Source organism: Melospiza georgiana, chromosome 7 (genome assembly GCF_028018845.1).
Source record: "Melospiza georgiana isolate bMelGeo1 chromosome 7, bMelGeo1.pri, whole genome shotgun sequence".
In the NCBI taxonomy this organism is placed as follows: Eukaryota; Metazoa; Chordata; class Aves; order Passeriformes; family Passerellidae; genus Melospiza; species Melospiza georgiana.
The window spans coordinates 34,407,369-34,429,488 of record NC_080436.1 but is presented as its reverse complement, the minus strand read 5'-3'; the positions used below and the strand labels follow the sequence as shown (position 1 = coordinate 34,429,488).

The 22,120-nt window shown below is 41.5% G+C and overlaps 1 protein-coding gene across 2 annotated transcripts; it reads right to left on the bottom strand.

The window, feature by feature from the left end:
• Positions 1-1,062: 1,062 nt before the first annotated feature.
• On the bottom strand, positions 1,063-21,882 carry RAB3GAP1 (RAB3 GTPase activating protein catalytic subunit 1). 2 transcript variants are annotated; one of them, XM_058027540.1, is made up of 25 exons: positions 21,791-21,882; positions 21,632-21,687; positions 20,752-20,827; positions 19,495-19,627; positions 19,182-19,260; positions 18,414-18,533; positions 17,679-17,844; positions 17,480-17,579; positions 15,099-15,180; positions 14,557-14,625; positions 13,912-13,985; positions 13,085-13,177; positions 11,980-12,149; positions 11,595-11,693; positions 11,113-11,285; positions 10,127-10,181; positions 9,485-9,838; positions 8,263-8,400; positions 6,812-7,039; positions 6,274-6,370; positions 6,081-6,184; positions 5,856-5,971; positions 4,843-4,945; positions 3,351-3,371; positions 1,063-2,090 (listed from the first exon to the last, which is right to left on the bottom strand). In XM_058027540.1, the coding sequence occupies exons 1-25, from the start codon at positions 21,806-21,808 to the stop codon at positions 1,860-1,862; spliced, it is 2,955 nt and encodes a 984-aa protein (XP_057883523.1). In that variant the 5' UTR covers positions 21,809-21,882; the 3' UTR covers positions 1,063-1,859. The 2 variants fall into 2 exon arrangements, with proteins under 2 accessions (XP_057883523.1, XP_057883524.1); XM_058027541.1 differs by lacking the exon at positions 3,351-3,371 and having other exon boundaries at positions 21,791-21,881.
• Between the last annotated feature and the right edge of the window lie 238 nt (positions 21,883-22,120).

The window sequence follows — 22,120 nt, the reverse complement described above, 5'->3', positions numbered from 1 at the left end:
AGGCTAATTCCTGGCAAGGGCCTGACTTACAGGATTTTGGCATTTAGAATTGATGTCAGTTGAATTCTGGTTTTATTTAAACCAGCTTGTATAGAAATGTTACTCAGGATAGGAAACATTAATATTAGCAATTATCTCATCAAAGGTCGTTTCTGGGAAATGCTACAGTCAAATTCTCCTTAATGAGATTGCAGAGGTACTGGTAATTTTGGACTGCTTACCTGGCTTGCTTTACAGTTACTTTAAATACATACAGTTCTTTTTCCTGATGATTTTTTAATGCTCTGTCTCTCCTCCCCCCAAATGCTGAGCTGTAAGCTTATAAAGCAGAGCTGTGCACAACACAGTGCAGGCCTGAAATTTCAACTACAGCTACTTAAAAGCTGAGTTATCCTTCTGAGAAAAATCTTGAACAGACACAAAGACTGTTTAAGACAAGTTAGTTGCATGAGTGCACTATTTTCTACAGCCAAACTAACAGGCCTTTAGCTGTGTTGATGATGTTTGTGGTGTCTGAATATGATAAAGGAATCACCTCTCCCACACTTTAAATGACCAGGTAGGAATAGCCTGATAACCAAGTATGAGAGATTTTCAAGTGTCTGCATACTTTACAAGATGCCACACTGCAGTGTAATATTTCATTAGAGAGGAGGAAACCAGAAGTATTGGGGAAGAAGCTTAACCAAAATTTTACTTACCACTAAACCAGAAATTGTTTGTTTGGTGTAATTAATTTTAAAGAAGCCACACAGTTAAAGAGCAGCTACAGGTCTTTATCATACTTACCCTGATGTGTGAGGAAACACACAAAGAGCCTGGAAAACAAGGTCTGTGGCAAGATTTTACCTTGTTAACTCTTCTTCATCCTGAAAAATGTGTTTCTAATTCATAGAACTGTAAAGGAACAGGGATCAGTGTCTTTTTTCCTCACATAGAGAAGTTTTAGGGTAACACCTGGGATCCTGCTACTACCAGCAGAACTCAATCTCTGTACTCAGTGTAGGCACAGTGTCCCTCCTGGATCAGAGCATGCAAGGAGGGCATGGAAAAGCATGGGAATACTGAGAGCCAACAGCACGTTCATATTTATTGAGTAATGTCCACAATACTGTAGCTGTTTGTACATCTGTAAAGTAATGCTGATTCTCATTCAAACAGATGAAGGTCACTGTAAAGCAACATTGGCACAGGTGGGGTAGGGGCCAGAGGTGACAGAGCTGTCCCCTCCTGTCCCATGGATGACAGGGAGTGCAGACAAATAGCCTGGGTAAACACCAGTGAGTTGCTCACAGTGAAACACCTCCGGGGTGTCATTTCCAGCTTTGGCCCTTGCACCAAGGGAAGGATACAGAGTATCCCACACCTCAGTGATGCACTGCAGGCTGTCAGTCAGACTCACTGTCCACTTAGTTCTGTCTTCTGGGAGAAGTGAAGAGATCTGGACAACCAGGAGACTTTAGCACAAACTAGAGTATGAACTGTACACTTTAAATAAAAATAAGGATATTTCAGAAGCACTTGAAACAGTGATTAACCAAAAAATACTGGGCTCTGTGATTACGATTAGTAATAAATATAAATTACTTAATGTTTTTATATATATCAATTTAAGTAGACTAACGTCACTTGATCAAGTCTGATCCTGAAGTGTAAAGCAGCACATTCTGCATCAATTTCAACATGAATATTTGCACACAGCCCACTCAGGTCCGTAATTAAGCTAATGCAAGTTAAGGAAGAGATGCTCCCTCGGGACAGTCTGAAACCCCTCCTGCAGCCATTCCAAACCTCGGAGATGAGCTGTGGATCCGAGTCCTTGGGAGCAGCGCTGCGGTCCCGGCAGCCCCGCCCGGCTGTCAGAAGAAGGTGGTGTCGGCCGAGAAGGCGCCCGCCAGGCGGAAATCCTCGCGGGTCAGCACGCTGTACATGCGCTGCGGCAGCGCCTTGGAGTAGGGCGCGGGCCGGGGCACCGAGGCGCGCAGGATCACCTCCCGGCCCGCGGGCGGGGGAAACTCCGACTGCACGCCCTGCCTGCGCTCCTCCGGACTGCCCGAGCGCCGCGGCTCCTCCTCCAGCGGCGCGGCCACCTGCGGCAGAGCACAGCGACAGGGCAGCCTGCTGCCTAACGCCGATTCACAGAGCTGCTCTCAGACAAGAGCAGAAATGGGAACACAGCTAGAGGCTTCGTGTGTACACAGAGCAAAGCGCTAATGGGATGCTAGGAAATAAAGCCAACGTAACCAGATGGAAGAACCCTCGTGTGGATGGTGAAGCTCTGCCCAGCTGAAGTTCTGATGTGGCAGTGTGAAGCAAGGCTTGTGACTGGAGGAAATGGCCCCTCCTCACACAGAGTTCTCTGCTCAGCTCCCTGCAGCTGCAGGAGGCCAAGGCAGCCTCCACTTCAAAATCATCAGTGCCACTCCTGCAGTCCTGACAGTCACCTGCCTTTCACTCTCCACTACTACTGCAGGATAGGGTTTCATGGCCAGAGAGCCTTGCTGAAATCCCCCTGCTGCACAGTCCCAACTGCTGTTCATCCTCTCAGGGCCAGGCAGCAGCAACACTGACACCCAGATACTGCAAGAAGGGCTGGCATGCCAAATAAACAGTCCCTGATTACATATTCCTGTGGATACACACATCTCCCCCAATACCCTAATAGGGTCCTTCCTAATTCAAGCATGTACAACCCTACACTAGCACCATCCCTGAGGCGTGGCAGAAGCCAATGGCTGCCCCTTGTGTCCCTTGCTGCAGTCCCTCTGCTCCCAGGAGTGGAGGGACCAGCCCTGCAGGCTGTGCCACAGAACCCACCAGGGACAAGTGCCACGTGTTCCCACAAGAACAGCTTGGGGAAACCAACAGAGAGGATCTTCCCTGTGCTACACTTCACACAGTCACCCTGCTTCTTTCCAAGTATCTGTGTCCAGAAAGTTCCAGACCTTCAGGAAGCACTAGTGTTGGGAATGCAGCATCCATATTGTTCATCACCACCTCCCCCCAAAACATCAACAAAAAATCAGTGATGGCAACAAAGAATATAAAGGCATGGCTACATATTTCAGCATCAGAAAACACCAATACTCACTTGAATAAAGGTTTTTGTTTGGTTTGGTTTTTTGAAAGACTTTTTTTTTTTTTAACATTTCTCTCTCTTTTCCTATGCATTATTTGGCTCTGAAAATAAAGTGTGAATACAGAAAAACCATTCTGGAAACACAAAGTTACTTTTATGCTCAACTTGTGAACACCAGTACAAACTAAATCTGGCTGCTGCACTATATCCACCAGAAGGTTCAGCTCTATGCAGAGAAGATGAGAGGGAAAGGAGGGACAAAGTTGGTTACCTCATCAGAAGATTCAGTCAGCTTGGAAAGGGATGAGAAAAGAACCAGTGATGAAAGACAGAAACAAAGGCAAGTCAGAGGTGACTTACAAGAGGTTAGGAGGAGACTGTAGGTTTAAGAGACATCATGCACTCCAAGAACATGCACTGGCTATCAGAATTTTCCTGAGAAAACTCAAGAACAGAACACATTATACACAGCTCAGAGAGGAGTCCAGGTTCAAAAGGTAATGAACAGGGAATTTCACTTCTATTTACCAAACAGCTCTCTACTGAAATAACTCGTAGCAGGTTAAACACAAAATGGGGTTTGTTGCAAGTTGGTTCCTGTCCCACTAAGAAACCTTAATTAACACTGACCAGCTGCTAGTGGGAAATACCTGTAACCCTGCTTTAGTTAGTGGTGTTTCAAAACACAACCCTAGAAATTTGCACACATCCTAAGGGTAGAAAGTTAGATTTGAAAACCCACTGCCTCTCTTGAAGAGGCAAGTGCATATGTGTGCATCACTTTACAGGGCACAGATCTTGGGCTTTGAAGGGTAAAGGTGGCTGGTTAGCAGGTTCAGGTTTGCAAACACAATTTCCCTAGAGACTGGAAGAATAAAAGAAGTGTCCTGATTTTCATTCCTCAGAATAACCACGGTCTGTTTTCAGAATGGTCCTTTTTATGCTGAGTTGCAAAATAGAGATTATTACAAAAGCATTGATCCCTTTAAAGTGTTTAACACCCAATCACAACATTTTTCCAGCAATTATTTCCAAATGGGATTTCAGGCTGCTACCTTGTTATTACCACTGTAGTTAAATTTGAGTTAGAAAATCTGATGCTATAAACAGGTGTAATTCTGACAGAAACTGAAGGCTGATTGCAGTCCATGAGGTTTGGAAATCAATACTTTCAGACTAATTATTCCAAAGACTGCTTAAGAGAGAAAAGCAACATTTTTATCAATATCAGCAAGGGAAGGGTCTCCAGAAAACAGATGCAACACTGGTAAACTGAATGCAGAAACTGAAAAAGAACTGAAACTTCCTAAGCATGCTGGTTTCCACAGAAAAAAATCTCAAGGATTCCAAACATAAACCTCAGTTTAGAAGTTACTGCTTCTAAAATATGTAATATTATGACCTGTTTCTCTGCATTCCTCTGTGAAACAATCAACACTTGACCTTGCTGTGATAAGGCAGAAATTTGTCTTGCCTTCACAGCACTACTGATGATACTGTTTGCAGTACATAAAGCATTAGTGACACCTCTGTCTACCCAGCTGGCTTCAACTGCTAAACATCCCAGCTCACTCACTCTCCTTTGGTCCTGCAAGGTTCTGTTACTGCCAAAATCATGTAGAACATCACAGAAACACCTCAAGCACATACATGACAGTACATGCAGAAATGCAGACAGAATACACTGGCACCATGTGGTAACTCATTGGCTCGTTCTGGTTAAATCAGAAGTGGCTGCAACACTACCCAGAGCTCTCTCTTACCCTCTGAGCATTCACAAATAGCTTGTGAATGATGCTGCCAGCAGGTCCTCTTCCTGCACCAACCACTGACACTTCTGGCTGCTCCAGGAGACTGTTTACAAATCTGATGGAACAAATGATTGAAAAGGAAAAAGGAATGGTTAATCCTTGGCCAGATCCAGTGTGCTGACCTAAATGAGCTGTTTCCTCTGCCAAGGCCTTCACCAAGCATCATTTGCTCAGGGTGAAAACTGGCAGATTCTCTTGCTTCTCTATTCCAAAAGTTGAAGGAAAAAAATTCTCCTCTCAGTTACCTAAGAATGAAGCCCAGGCTCCTAAAGCAGATGTATAAAATCAACAGGAAAGCCTCCATGGTGCTGGCCATGCAGAAGTATTCACAATGTGACAATTTTCTTTAGCACACAGACATTGCTTGGGTCAGGCACCACATCTCTGAACTCCCAACATGTACTGCACAAATGTCATCTCTCCCTCCCAGCACAGCAGCAAGAGGTTAACTTGGGTTTTATAACATTACTCATCTTGAGCAGCAAGTAAATAACCTGACAGCAGGTAGTGATGCAAGGGAACATTCCTTGTCACTTCCCATTCAGAGCTGCTCAGAGATGTTTCACATCAGCAAGGAGACAAGAATAAGAAAACAACTGTGGAAGAGGCTATTTCATTCCATAATATTTATAAAAACCAGTAAATTTCTAGTCCTAATTTTAGGTAAGGTAACAGAGTTCACCAAATATATCTTTTATATACACAAAAAAAAAGTTAGTCCCCAGTACTGTCAAGATAGAACCAAATTCTATTTAAAAAACCTGGATCAAAGGTCTCCAAAAGATGCTTAATTGGAGGAGCACTGAGGTACCCACACACATCATGTCTAGACAGTCTAGTGACAGGAATACCCAAATATGATTCCTAAATATTTCTTTATTGTCACCATTGTCCTAAGTTTTGAAAGTAGGGCATCAGAATAAAAGCAAAACAACACAGTGAAAAATAAGAATTAAAAAAGTCACCTTTGTAGATCTTCTTTCTCCTCTTCATTTTCACATTTCTCTACCCCAAATTTTGCTTTGAGAGACCTTGCCCTGGCAATGATGGCTTCCACACTCATAATCTGAGCAATGATTTCCTGCAAGAGTTTAATAAAAGGGAAAATTAAAAAGATGTTCCTTTAACATTGCCATGAACAGTGCAAAAGTCAATCAGGTTTTCAGCCCCAGCCAGTACAAAAGCCTTACTTCCAACTTCTTGTCCTCTGGACTGGGAAACCGTAGCACTTTGCTGGAATGGGATATTATCTGCTTGATAATCTTCTTAACTGAAGATATATCTTCTACTGCTTCTATTATAAGGAAAGAAACAAAGTTGTAATTACTGACTGCATCACTGTTCCCCCTTAAATATCTTAATAATTTATTAAACATTATTTACCTTCCTCCTTTACCTTGAGTACAGCTGCATGGATGATGCAAGGCAGGAGATGCCTTGCAAGGTCAGCTGGTTTCTGAACTGCAAGGTAATGAAGTACCTGCACCATTAGAAAATTCAATATTTTAGTGATCAAAACTACTTCCCAAAGATAAGGTTACCTTGGAAAGATGAATACACAAGAATGGAATGCCACTTTAAGACTTGAGAGGCAGTTTTACATGAATCTGCCCAACAAGTTGGAATGAAACTAAAAATAACCGCATTAGGAAACTAAAATGTTCCTAATGTATATGCAGATAAAAATCTGGTTTATTTACTAATAATTCAAAGAAATACCTAAGTAACACTGCATACTTTTAGATACATCAAACACCCTCCAGTACAGCAGCAGGAATTTCCAATTAACCCTAAGCCATGCACTAAACAGTTCAGTAACTCCAAGGACACAGTGCAAGGGCCTGTCAGTGTTTAAATGCTGCAGGGGGAGGAAGGAAGGGCTGCAGGGAGCCCAGACTGGCACCAGCCCCAGAGCTTTCACCTTCTCAGCCTCCCTGGTGTCATCAAAAAGCCTCTTCTGCCTCCGTGCTGGGACTGGCTTTGCTGTCTCCCAGGCCTCCACCCACATGTTGCTGGGGATCTTCATGCGGGCGCTCAGCTCGCCCCTGATGACTTTGTTCCCCTTCTCATCAATCACCTCCTCCTCGATGTAGTCCCGGGGTGAGTACCACCTCACAAAGTCCTCCAGACAACAGCCAGGGTTAGCTGCCTGCAGGGAGGAGAGGACAGAAAATCTGTTCCTGAAAAATCCTACAAAAACGCGACAGCCTGGATAGGAGGGCAATACGGTTTAGTGGGTAGAGCACAGAGTAAGAGACAAAATTCAGGAAATTCTTTTGTCCACAGCCAACAAACTGTACAGTAGGATAGAGGGAATAAAGCATAAACCAAGAAAATGGCAAGGGGTAAAACCCCCATCAGCAGCAATAACAACAAAAAAATCACCTTCTCACCACCCACTATATGTACATTCATTACATTTATCAGTTACTTCAGGCAAGCTCAAAATTATACTGTTAAGATTCCACCTGGCACCTGGCACGTGCAATAAATAGGAATTTTCACTAAACAGGGATTCACTTACTCCATTAAAGACTAAAAGAATCAGTGGGCTGCCTAAGTATGCTTTCAGCACTGACTTTCCATTTTTTAACACTCCAGTGCCAAAATTCACCATTTCTTCTTTTTTTGAAAAGGAACTTTAAAGAAGTATCTTCCCCAAACAAAAAAACCTTCATTTTTCATAGATGCAATATGACCACAATTAACTACATCTACAGGTCCAGAACATAAAAGGAATCCCTGTTTTCTATTTGATGTACCTATGAAGTGTATACTTGTGCTTCCAATTATAGTTCTCTACTTTTACTTTGAGATTTTAGATTACTTACACCATATATATTTAATATGCCATGAGTCCCTGTTAATAAAGTGATTACTGTTATACTATAAATACTCTAACTGTACAGCACATTATATCCTTTTACCATAAAGACTGCAATAATTAAAAATATATATATGGCTATTTCATTTCAGAATCTCCAGTCTTTTTAGTGTTGAGAGCAGTGGATGTGCTCTTAGCTCCCTCTGCAGAGCTCAGAGGGAAATGAAACCCAAAACCACAGTTAGTCCAGTCCCAACCTGATGAATGGATGTTTTAATTCAACTGATCAATTGTATGTCTGATGTGTATTTTCCCTTCCCACAGACATTGTGTAAATTTACTGGGATGCTACAGTGTAACAGATCACATCCTCCTAGATTTTGAAATGTGCCAAGAGTTTGCCCAGCAGGTTTCTATTTTCAACTTGAAACTAACTGGAAACTGTTTTGTGCAGGAAAAAAACCTTAGAAACCTTCAGAACTGTCCAACACAACCAAGAGGGCCAGCTGAATGAAGAAGCAGGCGATGCAGTGTGCCAGCAGTGCTACCTTGAAGGACTCCATGTCGGAGAGCAGGCAGGCGCTCTGCATGCGCGCCCGCAGGTGAGCGCCCTCCGCCGACGTGCCCAGCTTGGCCAGCACCTCCGACTGCTCCTCCAGCAGGTCCTCGGTCATGGGGGCTGGCTCCTGTGACAGGGAACACCCAGCGTTACTGACAGCCCCTCCTGCAGGCAGTAAGGGCAAGGGAGGAGGAGCAGGAAGCTCCTTTTCACCCCTAGTTCACTCTGCTTGCTTTGTACTCTGAGGAAATGATCACAACTTTCCACTGCCTACACAGTTCAGCCTCAAGTTGTGCATCTGAAGAGGACACTAACAAAGAAACTACACAGAGAATCACCTGGAAATAAGCTAACAATATAAGGATATATTGCTAAAATGCCAAAATCCTAATGAAGTCCTGGAAATGTTTGACTGGTTCAATTTTGCTGAGATGGATGAAAATCTACCCAAAGCAATGCAGAATTTTTGCTGTCAATACTGTCAGCACATTATTAATTGAGAACATCTGACTACTGCCTGACTACTCTCTGCTCGTATGTTTTACCCAAGCAAAGCAACACTAATTAGAAGTAATTTCTCTCAGGAGAAAGAAAACCACAGTATTCTTCATGCATGGCTGATTTCAAACTGCTTTCTGTGACAGCACCACTTCCTATTTCATCCCTGGTCACTCTGCAAGAAAGCCTATTGATGTCAGGTAACATTTCTAGTTGTTTGATAATAAACCTGCTGCAGAGAATGGCACCAAACCTAATGACTGTGGCCTTTTAGATGTGAGCTGAGAAATTATGAAAAAAAACAAATAGAGCACTAAAACTGATCCAGTACTGTGCAAAGTTAGGCAGAAATCTCCATGGTGCAAGGACCACAGCAGCTCCTATTTTATAGGAAAGAAAGTAAGGAGGGGATGGAAAATGACTCAAGAACTGGAAATAAAAAGAACCCCATATTTAAGGTAGGAAAGGAAGTTTAATTCTTGTTTTAAAAATATCATTTGGAGTGAAATTTGGTACGGACATTCACTCTCAAATAAAACAAAGAATGTGTGAGATTAGCAGCCTCATTCAGTTTAAAGATTAAAAACAAGGTATCAGGTAAAAAACACAGAGAAATTTTAACAACACACAAAGCTGTAACCTGCAAACTGTTGCAGTTTCACAACCCCAGGTATGAGGCACATTCTGTGTGTTCTCAGCTCCTGCTCCCTCACCTGTGTTATGGGAACGTAGAGAGGCTCTCCTGGATGCAGCAGCATCAGTTTTCCATGTGGGTGCAAACGCCCTTCTGGTTTTAGGTTTACAGACTCTTTTGCTCCTTTCTTGCCATTTTCCTGTCCATTTCCTTTAAGATCTTCTGTGTCACTAAGACATTCAAAAAACTCCTCTTCACTGTCACTCCATGATTCCCAAGACTTGCCAAATTCTTTTTCCTTGTCAGGGTTCTCTCCAGAGTGGTCTCCTCCTTTGGCACCATCACCAGAAGCACCACCAGGTGAACGATCAGACATGCTCCCCCTTTTCCCCTCATCTCTTGCTTTCTTCCTTTCAATGCAACAATTTAGCATCTAATTTAACAAGTTAAAGGAACAAAAAAAAATTGTTCAGCAATTCTTTCCCTTATGGAGACAATCGTACAGAAAAACTTGTAGAGCCACTGAAAAGGTCTTACAATTCTAAAAGATAACAATTCCACTGAACTTGTTGCTGTAACAAAATTTTTCTCAAGAAATAAATTCCATGCCCAAAAACCACAAGCACAACTAAATCTACAAAACAACATATTTAGCTAATCATTGCTATAATTTTGACAGTTTCTTTAGGAAAAAAATCATTCTTAAATTTGGGATATTTACCTGAAGTTTCTGGTGCAGTAAACAACATCTCAGATCTGGAGCGCCATTAGCTAATCTAAAAAAAGGTAGAAGTGTAACCATTATCAGTTATAGAGTTGAATCTTTCACACACATGTGTTCTTAAATCACATGAAATCTAGAACAGAGACAAACCTCCACAATGAACCCATCCCCATCATTTCAACTACACAGCTCTTCTATTGTCTCAGCAGACAAGCCCAGAATTTAAATTACATGTATTTCCCAGAGGTCATTTCAGGAACTCAGAGATCACTCACACTAGTGTGAAACACTCTGCATTCCTGGTCAGTTTTCCAACTGGAAGTTGAAAAGGTAACTGCTTTCAAACAGGAATTAAGCATCCTTAACTGCACTTTTAAAACTGCAATGATACAGTGGAGTCACTGCTATACATTTCAGCTTCTATTTTATCTGCTAGTGTAACCATTTCAAAGTACAAATGTAGTACATTAAATCGTTGATGTGCCAGTCTGTCACATCAACAAAAAACCCCAAACCCCAACCAAAATACCACAACCCTAAGTGCAGGGTATGTTACTGCTCTGCCTCATCTTGAGAGAGCCCCTGGTTTGGTGTGTCCCAAGCTCTCTGCTGCAGCAGACAGAACCTGGAAGGGCTGGAATACCTAAAAAGGCCATTGCACCAGTAGGACCTTGGAACAGCTCCCTCAGAAGAGAGGTGAAACTACACCACAGTAAGTTATTTTCCCCACCCTCATTCACACAGTGGAGTGAATGTCTAAGCTGAGCTTCCCCAGGCATCCTGAAGTTTTCAAAAGAGGGCACAGATGCTGGTCCTTACTGCCTGCCCTTTCTTTCCTTAAGGAAGTAGGGTAATAAAAGCAGAGATAGCATTTGCAATTTAAAAATCCCCAAAACTGTGTGTTTCAAAGTCACAGTGACCCCACTCAGCTCCTGGAACAAAGAACATTTTCCATGACCAAGGAGCAACAACAGCAATCTCACCCTGGGATAAGGTAGTTGTTCTCCCATCTGTAACGCATTTCCAGCACAAACTCTTGCCAAAGATGTGCCACTCCTTTGACTCCTCCATGGTAGAAGTTTATCATACAAAGACATAAAGCTAATTTGTATGTCAGACTGTCAGATGGAGCAGACTTAAACTGGCTGAAGAGATTCTAGGGAAGAAATAAAAGAAAGCAAGAAGTACAGAAACAATGGCATTGTTTTCCAAAACCATGTTGAGCTCTTTTCTGTTTGTCAATATATGTGGCTAAGCAACATTTTAAGCTTAGAAGATACCAAAACCTACAGTATTTGGAAAAAGAAAGGAATTCCAAGAAAACAGAAATCATCACTATTTCTACCCAGAGATTCCACAAAGGTAAATTCATCTTTCCAAAAGCTAAGTATTATAAGATATAGGGCAAGCCCTGCCAAGTCTATATAAACTCAAAATTCCTTTCTCTGTGTCACTCAAAACTTACATGATCTTCATTCTCTGGAGGAGGATTGCTTCCTGCTGAAGTGCTGGCTCTGTTTTCAAATACATCTGCAAGTTTGTCAGCAGCATCAGGAAATAAGAACTTGAAGAAAAAAAAAATAAACCTTCCATCAGTATGGTTTTCCTGCCTTTTCCACCTTCTCTATAAAGCTACTGCTAGCTTCATACCAGCAATCCCTATAATTAAAATTGGTAGCAGAGTTCAGAGATCAGGTTTAGCCCACTTATAGTACACAGACTTGTAACAACTTGGGCTGTTCCCAGAAGCTGAGAAATGCAATTCAAGCACTGGAACTGCCATCAGATACCTTTAAACCTGCCACAGGTTTAAAGATATCTGAATCCATGTGCAGGGACAGCTCACTCACCAGGAGAATGGTGTTGAGCACCTCATTGTTCAGAGGAGACTCATCCACACCTCTGTGCTTGCGGATCTTCTTCTTGGCACTGTGAACCATGTTTGTGACTGATAGTTTGGGGATTGGGACTGGTGCTGGCTCTGTGAGCTTTGACAGCGCGTGGGTGATATCAGCAACCTCTAGCAAATAAAATAAAAACAATTAGAACAAAATCAAAGACTGGGGTTTTTTCAGACCTGCTGCTAGTAAACTCTAGAATGTCTCTCTAACAATAGACTCAATTAATATTGTTATAAGGAGAGCTGACAAATTTAAGTGAATAATTAGGAGCAACCTGCAAAAGCCCATCTTGGCAAGCCCAGAGCTAAGAAGGCCTGAAGGAACTGTATGCCAAGTACTGAGTAATACACACCCTCCTCAGTCTAACACTTTTTTAAGCTCACTAGCAAGCTCCTTCTTCAAAACTAACATCAGGTATAGCCAAGGAAAATATACTGATACAGGCCATATTTGGAGGGAAGAACAGGTGACAAGCAGCAGGCAGGAAGGGAATTTTCACTATATACATCAAGAAAAGCCAGAGAGGGACAGAGATATCAAAAAGATGACAGTATTTACACAGTTGGGATAAAGCCCAACTTGCTGGTCAGATAATTTGGGAAGTTTTAATTTTCTTTTTTCCTTAAAATGGAGAGGATGAGAGCAAAGCCTTTCACACAGATTAAAGACTCTTTAAACTTGCTGTTGACATGTACTACAGAGAACAACAAAAAGGAGAAAGAAGTGGAAAAAGCAAAAATACATAAAACTATACAGACAAATCTGATGTGTCCTATAACCAACTCTTGTACATTCTAGTCAAATTTTAAGCTTTTCTATTCTTGTAAAAAAAAAACCAGACACAACATTAACCGAGGCAGTTGTCCCTCTGGGACTCTGGGAGCTGAACTTGTCTAGAATTCATGAGAAATGTCCCCATGAAGCCCTGGCCAGCAAATTCCCAGGAGTATGTGTAAGAGTTATAAATACCAGTGAAAATAAAGGCACAGGGAAGGCAAACTAGCACAAAACTATTAAATACAAGTAACACAAATCAACTGGATTTTAGCTTTACCTTTTCCTTCCTCATCAAAAGCAGACCTTCCAAGGATCTCATCTGTTGACTCCTTCCGCCGGCAAAGCTTGAAGAACTCAGTAAGGAAATCCCCTGGTAGAGGAACAAAGCTCCTGAACTCAGCCAAAAATCTCACTGAGCAATGAGCCAACACTCCAAATTATGCCCCAAGGAGAGTAATTTTTATCTTTTCTTCTGAAAGAACATCTGATAATTTGTTCTGAAGCACAAATATCTGGTGCACAAAATCCACATAATAAATTATCTGAAGCACAAAACCCACATAATTAAAGTTTAGGTAAATGCACACCCAGGCAGCTCTTGGCCATTTCTCCAGAGCACAGCTCTGCCTGCAGTTTGATTCATCCAAAACAACATGAAACTTGGAAAGTTTTGAAGCCTTTTCCCCACAAGCTTAAAGGCAAGGACAGACAGAGGAGTACAGCTCTCCAGAATATTAATTCTCCCTGTCAGAAAGGTTGGTTGAACTAAGGAGATGGATACATGCAAAACACACTTAATAAAATGGGAAGATTCTACGAAATGTAAATTTTCACAGAACATAGAGAAATTCTTATTCTCTGGAACCTGGTGAAATAAGAACAGCAATGAATTTCAACATACACAGGCACAGAATAAACTACAACAGGAACTTATGTATTTGCAAAGCTTGTGTTCTTGAAAAAGAAACCCAAAATACTGTTCACTCAAAAAAATGAGGGAAGTGAGCAAATAAACCATCAGGTAATCAACTCAACCCTAACTTCATAACTTGGTAGTTTTAGTTTAAAAGTTGCAAGAGAAGACAGGAAATTCTGATGTCTTACCCAATAGACACTGAGGGTTATCTGCTTTTCTAACTCTCACAGACCACTGGGGTGCTTGAAGTGGATCCAGGTCACTTGGGGAAAAAATTTAAAAAAAGAAAAAGAAAAAAGAAAAAAAAAAAAAGAAAAAAGAAAACCAAATGCCACTATAAGTATCAGAAAGATGAGTACCAAGTTCTCAATAAATGTCATGTCACCACATTACATAGGAGAACACGACAAGCAAGAGTCACTATTCTCACATATGTGCATGACATGAACAAGAAACACTTCTTCCTCTCTAGCAGAAAAGCTGGATGACAGTTTTTGTGAGAGGGATATCAAGCAGTGAACTGTTTTTACCTTTCATGCTCCACTATCATCTTTTCCAAGAAATATGTGATACAAAAAATTTTCAAGTCTAACATGAGAATATGCTCAAAACCAGGGGTTTGTGTTCTGTTGAGATTACAACACAATAATATTTTCTCACAGAAATGCATTTCAAAAGGTGTTTTCCCAAATTAGATGTGCTATCAGCTGACACTGGCATTCCTCAAAATGGATTCTTTTTCACATGTGAAGCCACACAGTGTTTGAGATGACACTGAAATGCAGCAGTGAGCAAAAAAGCACACTCATTTTCAACTCAGACAAGATACTTACGAATAAACGTCGTTGTCAACAATTATCCCTTCTGCAAGGTGAGGCCATGTTGTAGCTAAATGCAGCTCACTGAAACAAAACAAGAGTGCAGTCTTTCAGTGATAGCAGAACATTTTACCTCCACCACAGTTCATATTTTGAAAGGTATTTGTGATAGTTCATGTTTTATTCCCTCTTTGTTCTCCAGTAAGTTTTCTCATTGCATACATGACAGCAAGTCCAACCCTTGCACACAAGCACAACATTTTTAAGGTTTATCTTGAGGTATATTTCAAGATAATCATTTCAGAGATAAATGGGGTACTGTATAAGTTTATTGTAAAAGCCATACGAGCTTGAACTCTGAATATCATCAAACAATTTTACAAATGGTCTTATTTGCTATTAAAGCACCACCCTTCAGAGATGTTTCTGATGAACTTGAATAAGTAAGTATCTGTTGGACATGCTAAGTGGTAGGCAGGCAAAGCTAAGATTTGAAATAACACCTTCAAGTCCTCCATTAAGGAAGTTAAAAACAGTTTTCTGAACTCTGCTCTTACCTAATAGGATCTTCACACGCACCAAATGGTAACTTCCCAAATTCCAGGCCTCCAACTTCTCCCCCAACTAGAGCATCTATATCTGGAGAAAAATCAACACATTTTCCATAAAGAATTGGTGGAACATTTGAAGCAGCCTATCACCTTATTTCACTGCAAAGACTGTAACTTGCAGGATGACCAGAGGACAGCTGAGCTAGGAGAACACAATCCTAACACACAGTCAAAGCAACTGCTTCAAACAGAAACTGAAACAGGACATTCAAAGGGACAGATACAATTCTTGTCATTCATGTTGAGGGAAGGTTATTCCCTTCATACAGGCAGTGATGATAGATAAAAGGACAGCCCTAAAGATTCAATGTTGGCACAAGAACAGACACAAAAGTGCCATAAAAATGCTTGGACAGGAAATCAGTTCCAAGCAGAGAAGGAAGACAGAAAGAGCAACTCTGCAGAGTGAAAAAACAACTACTTTTAAAAGGTGACAATTTTATCAAAAGAGGACTTAATCAAATAATCTGGGGGACTCCCTGTAGTCCCAGGTACTCAGAGATGCCTCCCAGCACCCTCAGGCACTTCCCATGTTACAGCCTTCAAATATATAAATCAAAACCAGACAGCCTCCACTGAACAAAAATTAAAGTGAGCAATAATAATAATGTATTGTAATGCCATTATAATAATGCTGTTAAAGCATCTGATCTGCAATTTTAACTGCATCTGGCAAACTGTTTACAAACAAAACAAGTGAGGGATTAGCACAGATGAAGCATCTGGATAACTTAATTACATAATTTCTTCTGCAGAGAAGATAAAGACATTTAAATTCTTTTTTATTTGGTTTTATTTGAGAAGAGCAAATTGAGTGAAGGTATATAATCTTCCCAGTGAACATAAACCACAACTGCACATAGCAATAGCAGTAAAACTGATGCTGTGCATCTCCAGTTTCTGCAACACACTTGGACACCCTTAACCACAACTCTGCTGCTAAAGGAGTGGAAGTTACAATCAAGAAATATGATCAGAGTGCCACAACTCATCCATGACAAACCTGAGATCCTGACTTAGTGAGTAACTACAGCAAGGCACAGAGACTACAGAAAATAGATTTTGTGTCTGCAGAAACAATAAAAAGATAAAATCTGTGGAACTCATTTCCCAAGTTCTTCAGGTAAACTTGGTTGACCAAAGAGGAACTATCATTTAAAACAGCACTGATTTTCTCTCTAATAAGCAGAACTCTCTTTAAACATGTTCAACATACATTCCTTAACTACAGAGCACAGAATCAACCTCACTGCACGCTTCTTCAAAACATAGGATTTTGATTACTGTACTTTTTCAAGCCAAGAAAGAAAGAAAAGCCAAACAATTAGATAACCAAGGCCACATGAGTTCTGTCTCTCCAAATGTACCCTAAATACCTCAAGCTTGTTATGTAAAATTGCTACCAAACCAAGGAAAGAACTTGGGCATTTTATCTGTTCCATCACCTTGTACCTAAAACACCACATCACTTAAGGAGGTACTAATATCTACCTTTTTCCTATGGGTTTGTTTACCTTTGAAAAGTTTATAATTTATTTTCTGCTACTAACTATATAGAAATATTTCTGTTAAAACCAAATCCTTGATACTCAAGGAAGACAGCACCACCACCAAGAAAAAAAGAGATAATTTTGATACTACCAAACAAGTAACTACCTCTGGTTTCCCTAAACAGCATCACTGTGGCATAAATTTATCAAGTTCTGCTCTATATACTTTAGATTTAAGACTACACCTTATTTCTCCCATTCATGCAAGGCAACTATACCAAAAGACTTATTCAGAAATTCCTCCTGCATTAAATTTAGTACTGTGTCAACAATAATAAAAATCCAAACCTTTACCTCAAGGGAGGTCTATATAGTATTTTCTGCTTTTCCCACTGTTAATACACTTAGATAGTGAAGTAGCAAAATAAGGTACTTTATGGAAAAACAATTGACAAAAACTCCCACGAGGTAGTAGCATCTTCTAGAATTTGAATCTAAACATTTACCTAAGAAATCCAGGGCAGAATACTTCACAGATTCAGTCCTCCTTTTCATTCCACATAGATACCACTATTTTAGAAATATCATTGTATTTCTAAATGCTGACTAATCCACACTTCCAGGCACAGCCCTACCCAAAACACCTGTCCCAGCCATGAGCTACAACCTGAGAGCAGCTTTAAGCTGGCTTGCTTATCACACAGGGTGGGACTGGACTGAAGCCTTTCCTAGCAAAGCAGAAAATGTTAGAATTCTTCTGGCAAGATACACAAATATTTTCTTTAGCATTGTCTGGCTGTCTGAAAATGAGTTATTGTGAGGACACAAGTCTCCTACCTGGTGGCTGCTGTGGCCAGAAGTACTGCTGCCAGTCCTGGAGCACAAAGGTAAGGCGAATAGCCATGCTAACTGGAGGCAGAGGTGTTAAAGGGCAGCCCTTCAAAATACCAGAGAACAAATCCAATGTAAAGAGTAAATCCTCTCAAACACCCTAGGGGTTGAACATAAATCACACATAGCATCAGTTCACACTTACAATCTTGGTTTTGAAGATGTCCAGCAGCCCTGACAGGTGGGTGTACTGGCCGGGCACCTTGCGCAGATGAACCATCTCGAAGTCCGTGCGCACGCCCGGGCCCTGGCACTCCCCCACGTACATGCGGCGCCACTTGTGGTGGATCTGCACGAACAGGGGCACCTGACTGCAAACAGCAACACTGCACATCACTCAGGGTCCTGCTGCCTCAGAGCCTCCAGAACTAGCTCAATATTCTAGCAAAACTTCAACGGAATTTCAGCCTTTGAAATGTATTTTCTCTTAGACGAACACACTTTGAAACGCTTCACAGGAACCACAGAAAATCACTGTTAATGTCATTAAACAGAATGCCAAACAAATTGCCATGCCATAATCACAGCCCACTTCATGACTCACCTCATTTTCAGTCTATATAATTTTTGAGGAAGATTAGTAAGTTACTGTTACTACACATAGAGAAGAAATCCTCTTGCAAAAGTGATGTTTTATAAATTGCATATTATTCCTACAACTTCTAGTAGCTTTTAACAGCCCTAAAGGTTTTCAAACAATATTTAAAATAAACAAAACATTATTCAATCTCTATACATGGAGATTTTTATAATCCCTCTCTAACAATATTACCCAAATAAACAAAAACCGATGAACGTATTTTGCTAACAATTTAATACTTTTTCCTCACCAGTGCTGGAGTTTTACCTGGACACATAAAAAGGTTTATGTTTCACCTACCAGCCAGTGTTGCCCAGTGCAATGGAAATGGAGCTCAGCAAGAGGTTGCACTTGGATTCACTGATAACAGCATCGTTATTCGCAGCCGGAGCAATAACCACAAACTCACGTAAGCCATACCTTGAGAGACAGAGAGAAAAAAACACATTTCTAGTGTGCAAGCCAGCTGAAACATGATTCTTAAAAAATATTGTAACCTGGAGAACCTAATTGCATCAATGGATTGTGAAATTTGTTAATTTGATGCAAGTACCTCGTTATTTTTAGAGAGGCCAAGAACTGAGTGGGCATGGGGTGCTGCAGATCTGAACTCACAAACTGCCTGAGTGTAACAGCATTCCAACAACTGCAGTGTGTTTGACTGGGAGCACTTCCAGGTCCAGCAGTCCTGAGGTTCTCCAGTTTATGTTCATAATGACTGAAAATGTTTATACATAAAGCCAATCTCTCTAGAACCAACGCTATTATGTGCTCAGATTTGCATTACTAAGAATATAATTGTTGTTTGTTAAGGTGGTGCAGCTTTCCTTTTTAAGAATGTACCTAATTATTACATATGTAAAAGCCTGGTTAATATATGAAATTGAGACAAATATTTGGGGGTAAAAAAAAAAACAAATTAAAGACAGACCCACTATAGCAGGCTGTTTTTGCACTTCTTTCTTGTGTCTAGTATAAAGAATCATTTTACTTAAGCTTTAACTGATTGTGCCAGATTTTGCAGCTGCTATGCTCATTTGCAGAAGAGATGAGAGGCAGCACACCTACCATCTCACCAGACAGTGGGCTCGAGGAGGAAAGTCATTGTTCATGCACAGCAAGTCCTGCATTGGCAGAGGAAGGGCATCTGTGACAAAAATTGATACAGGATCAATGTATCATCACATCCATCCAGCTCACTTACAACTGCCTTGTATTAGCACTGTGTGAATGCAAAGCAAACTAAAAGCAGAAGTGTCAGATCACACTCATCAGACCTCAGAAAATCCCACAGAGACACAAATCAGCACACTGTGGACTCTACATTCTGACACTGTCTTCTGGCATTATCCTTACAACTATGGAAGGAACTATCAGGTACCTTCTCCCAGCTCTTCTTTCCCATCTTTGTCACTGGGCTCTTGTACAAGATAATGATGCGTAACTGAGAATTTGAAGTCTGCAAATGAAATTTCATCTGATTTCTCTTCCCATGTTCCTGTGGTAAAAATACCCTGCATATAAAAAAAGAAGGTATTATGTCATAAATTTAGGTTAACATTCATTAGTCTTTAAAAGTCTTTAAAATTAATCTTTCAAATATTGCCTATGTGATCAATAATGTTGATTCACATTTTTCTACTGCCTAATGGCTCAGCATGATTTAATTTCAATAAGCAGTTCTCAAAGCTCTTCATTATAAAGGTAGCTGGCTGCTAAAATCCATGTTGCCAATAACCATGTTCATTCCAAAAATCAAATATCATCTTGGAGTCCTCAGAACTACATGGCAATAAAGATTTGCATCCTCACTTATGCAACTGTACATCTGAAGATATGCACCTTTAACTAGAATAATTAATTATTTAACAAAAAAACAGCATGGGAATGTCTAAAAAAATCAGCACCACTGCTCCTACTCAAAGCAACTTGGACAATCCTTTGATCTTACAGAGTTGTAGGAAGAGAGCTCTGGTCTAGAAAAGAAGATGTGTAGGAATAGAAGGACAGCTAAAGTGCAATTTATTAAATAACATAAGTTTTATTCCAAATACTCTGTACCTGACTAGAATGAAGAGCAATGAGATTCCCCTGGAAACACAGCAGCCACTCCACACAAACCAGCTGAGTTTATCTGCATTACTATGCAGAAGAGCTCAGCAATTTCCTCTGCATTTCACAAGACTGAGAAAGCATCACAAAGGCTCTAATTAGACTCTGAAAAAATCTCTCCCATCTATGAAACACACTGAGTCACAAGTAGCACTGTGCAAACCTCAGCCATAAATACATGAGGTCTGACAAAGGCACAAGGCAGGACAAAAAGGTTCCTTGAGTATTTAGAGCAGCTTCAAGCATGTCTCCAGATTCAAACTTAGAATCTTAAAAAAATCTCTAAGCACTACAGAAGATCCATCTTTGTCAGGGAAACAGTCTGTCTGGCAGATGACCCACCAATGAATTTACAGTATTTACAGTAATTGTTTGTCAAATTGACACTTCGACAAGTGAAATTCCCTAATAAAGTCATTATCTGCCACACCTACAAAAACAGCAATAGATGAAATACATGTGTACATTATTGTATTACTAATTAGCAATTCAAATTCTACAGGAAAATTCAGAAGCGGTAACTGACCTTCTCTAGAGGTTTGCCTGAAGAAATCCCAATAAGTTTCCAGTCATTCAATACTTCTTCTATTTTTGAAATAAATCTATTAGGAGGGAAAAAGGCATTAATATTTGCTGAACACTAAACCCGTATTATAATTCAGCCACCTCAAGGCAGACAGTATGTTATTCAGCTACAAAATTCCTTAGAAAAGCCCAAAGAACAAAAAACAAACACCACAAGTATCACAGTAAAGACAGAAAAACTGCTTCCTTGCACACTAAACAGTCTTCCTATGCTTAAATTTTACATGACAGTTACTTTTAGTTGTGAGCATCTTTTGACTGTTCCAAGAATCTCACATTCTTCTGAAAGATGTTATGTACTGCAGCACATAACAGCTGCAGCACATAACTCCTGTTTCATTGTTAACAGATAGAGAAGCATTTAAGACAAAATTATCACTAAATTCAGATTTAAAGCACAGTATTTGACATCTCTGGTCTCCTGTCATAAACGCTACTACTACTGGAAAAAGCATTTTAAAAAATAATACATTCCAAGTACAAGAGCGTTCTACATTGTTCTACTAACTTTTAAAGGCTTCAGCTATAAGATGACTCTCTTAACAATCAGACAGCTACTTAGAAAACACATAAGCCTTCTGAGTGTACATTCTAATCCCTTGCAAACAGGTATTAAACCGGACCTTAAGTTCAGAACCAGCTCGACTAGAGCCTCTTAACGCGCTCCTCGGGCGCGGCCTGAGCCTAGGGCGGAACGGCCGGGAAAGGGCTCCGGGCAGGGCTCCGGGTGCTCCCGGCCGGGGGCAGCGGCTGCCCCGGCAGCAGCGGCCGGGCCGGGCTCGGCGGAGCCCCGCGCCGAGCGAGGGGCGGGCAGCACCCACCTCTCCCACTCGGAGGCGGTGGTGAAGTCCGTGATCTCGAACACCTCCGACTCGGGCTGCGGGGAGAGAGCGGGACAGGCGGTGAGCGGAGAGAGCGGGGGAGGCAGAGGGAGAGCCGGGGGACAGGGAGCGGGCGGGAGGAGCGGGACACACACTCACTTCGCTGTCCGCCGCCATCTTGCGCCGCTGACGGCCCCCCCAGCGGCGGAGGCTGCCGGGAACGTGGCGGAGGGCGGCGCCTCCTCAAAGCCCGGACCTTTCTCACAGCCCGGCCTGCCTGGGCTCCTTCGCAGCTCAGTGTCCCCTCACAGTGTTTTTCTTGGGTTCTCTCGCTCGTCTCGGTGGGGCTCCCGCACAGCCCGGGCTCCCCACGCCGTGTCTCTGTTTCCCGGCCGGCTGCAGCCCCTCACGGGACGCTCGCGGGCGCAGTCGCTTCACACCGGCGCGAAGCTGAAGCGGGGGCTGCTCCCACAGATTCTCCGTCAGCGA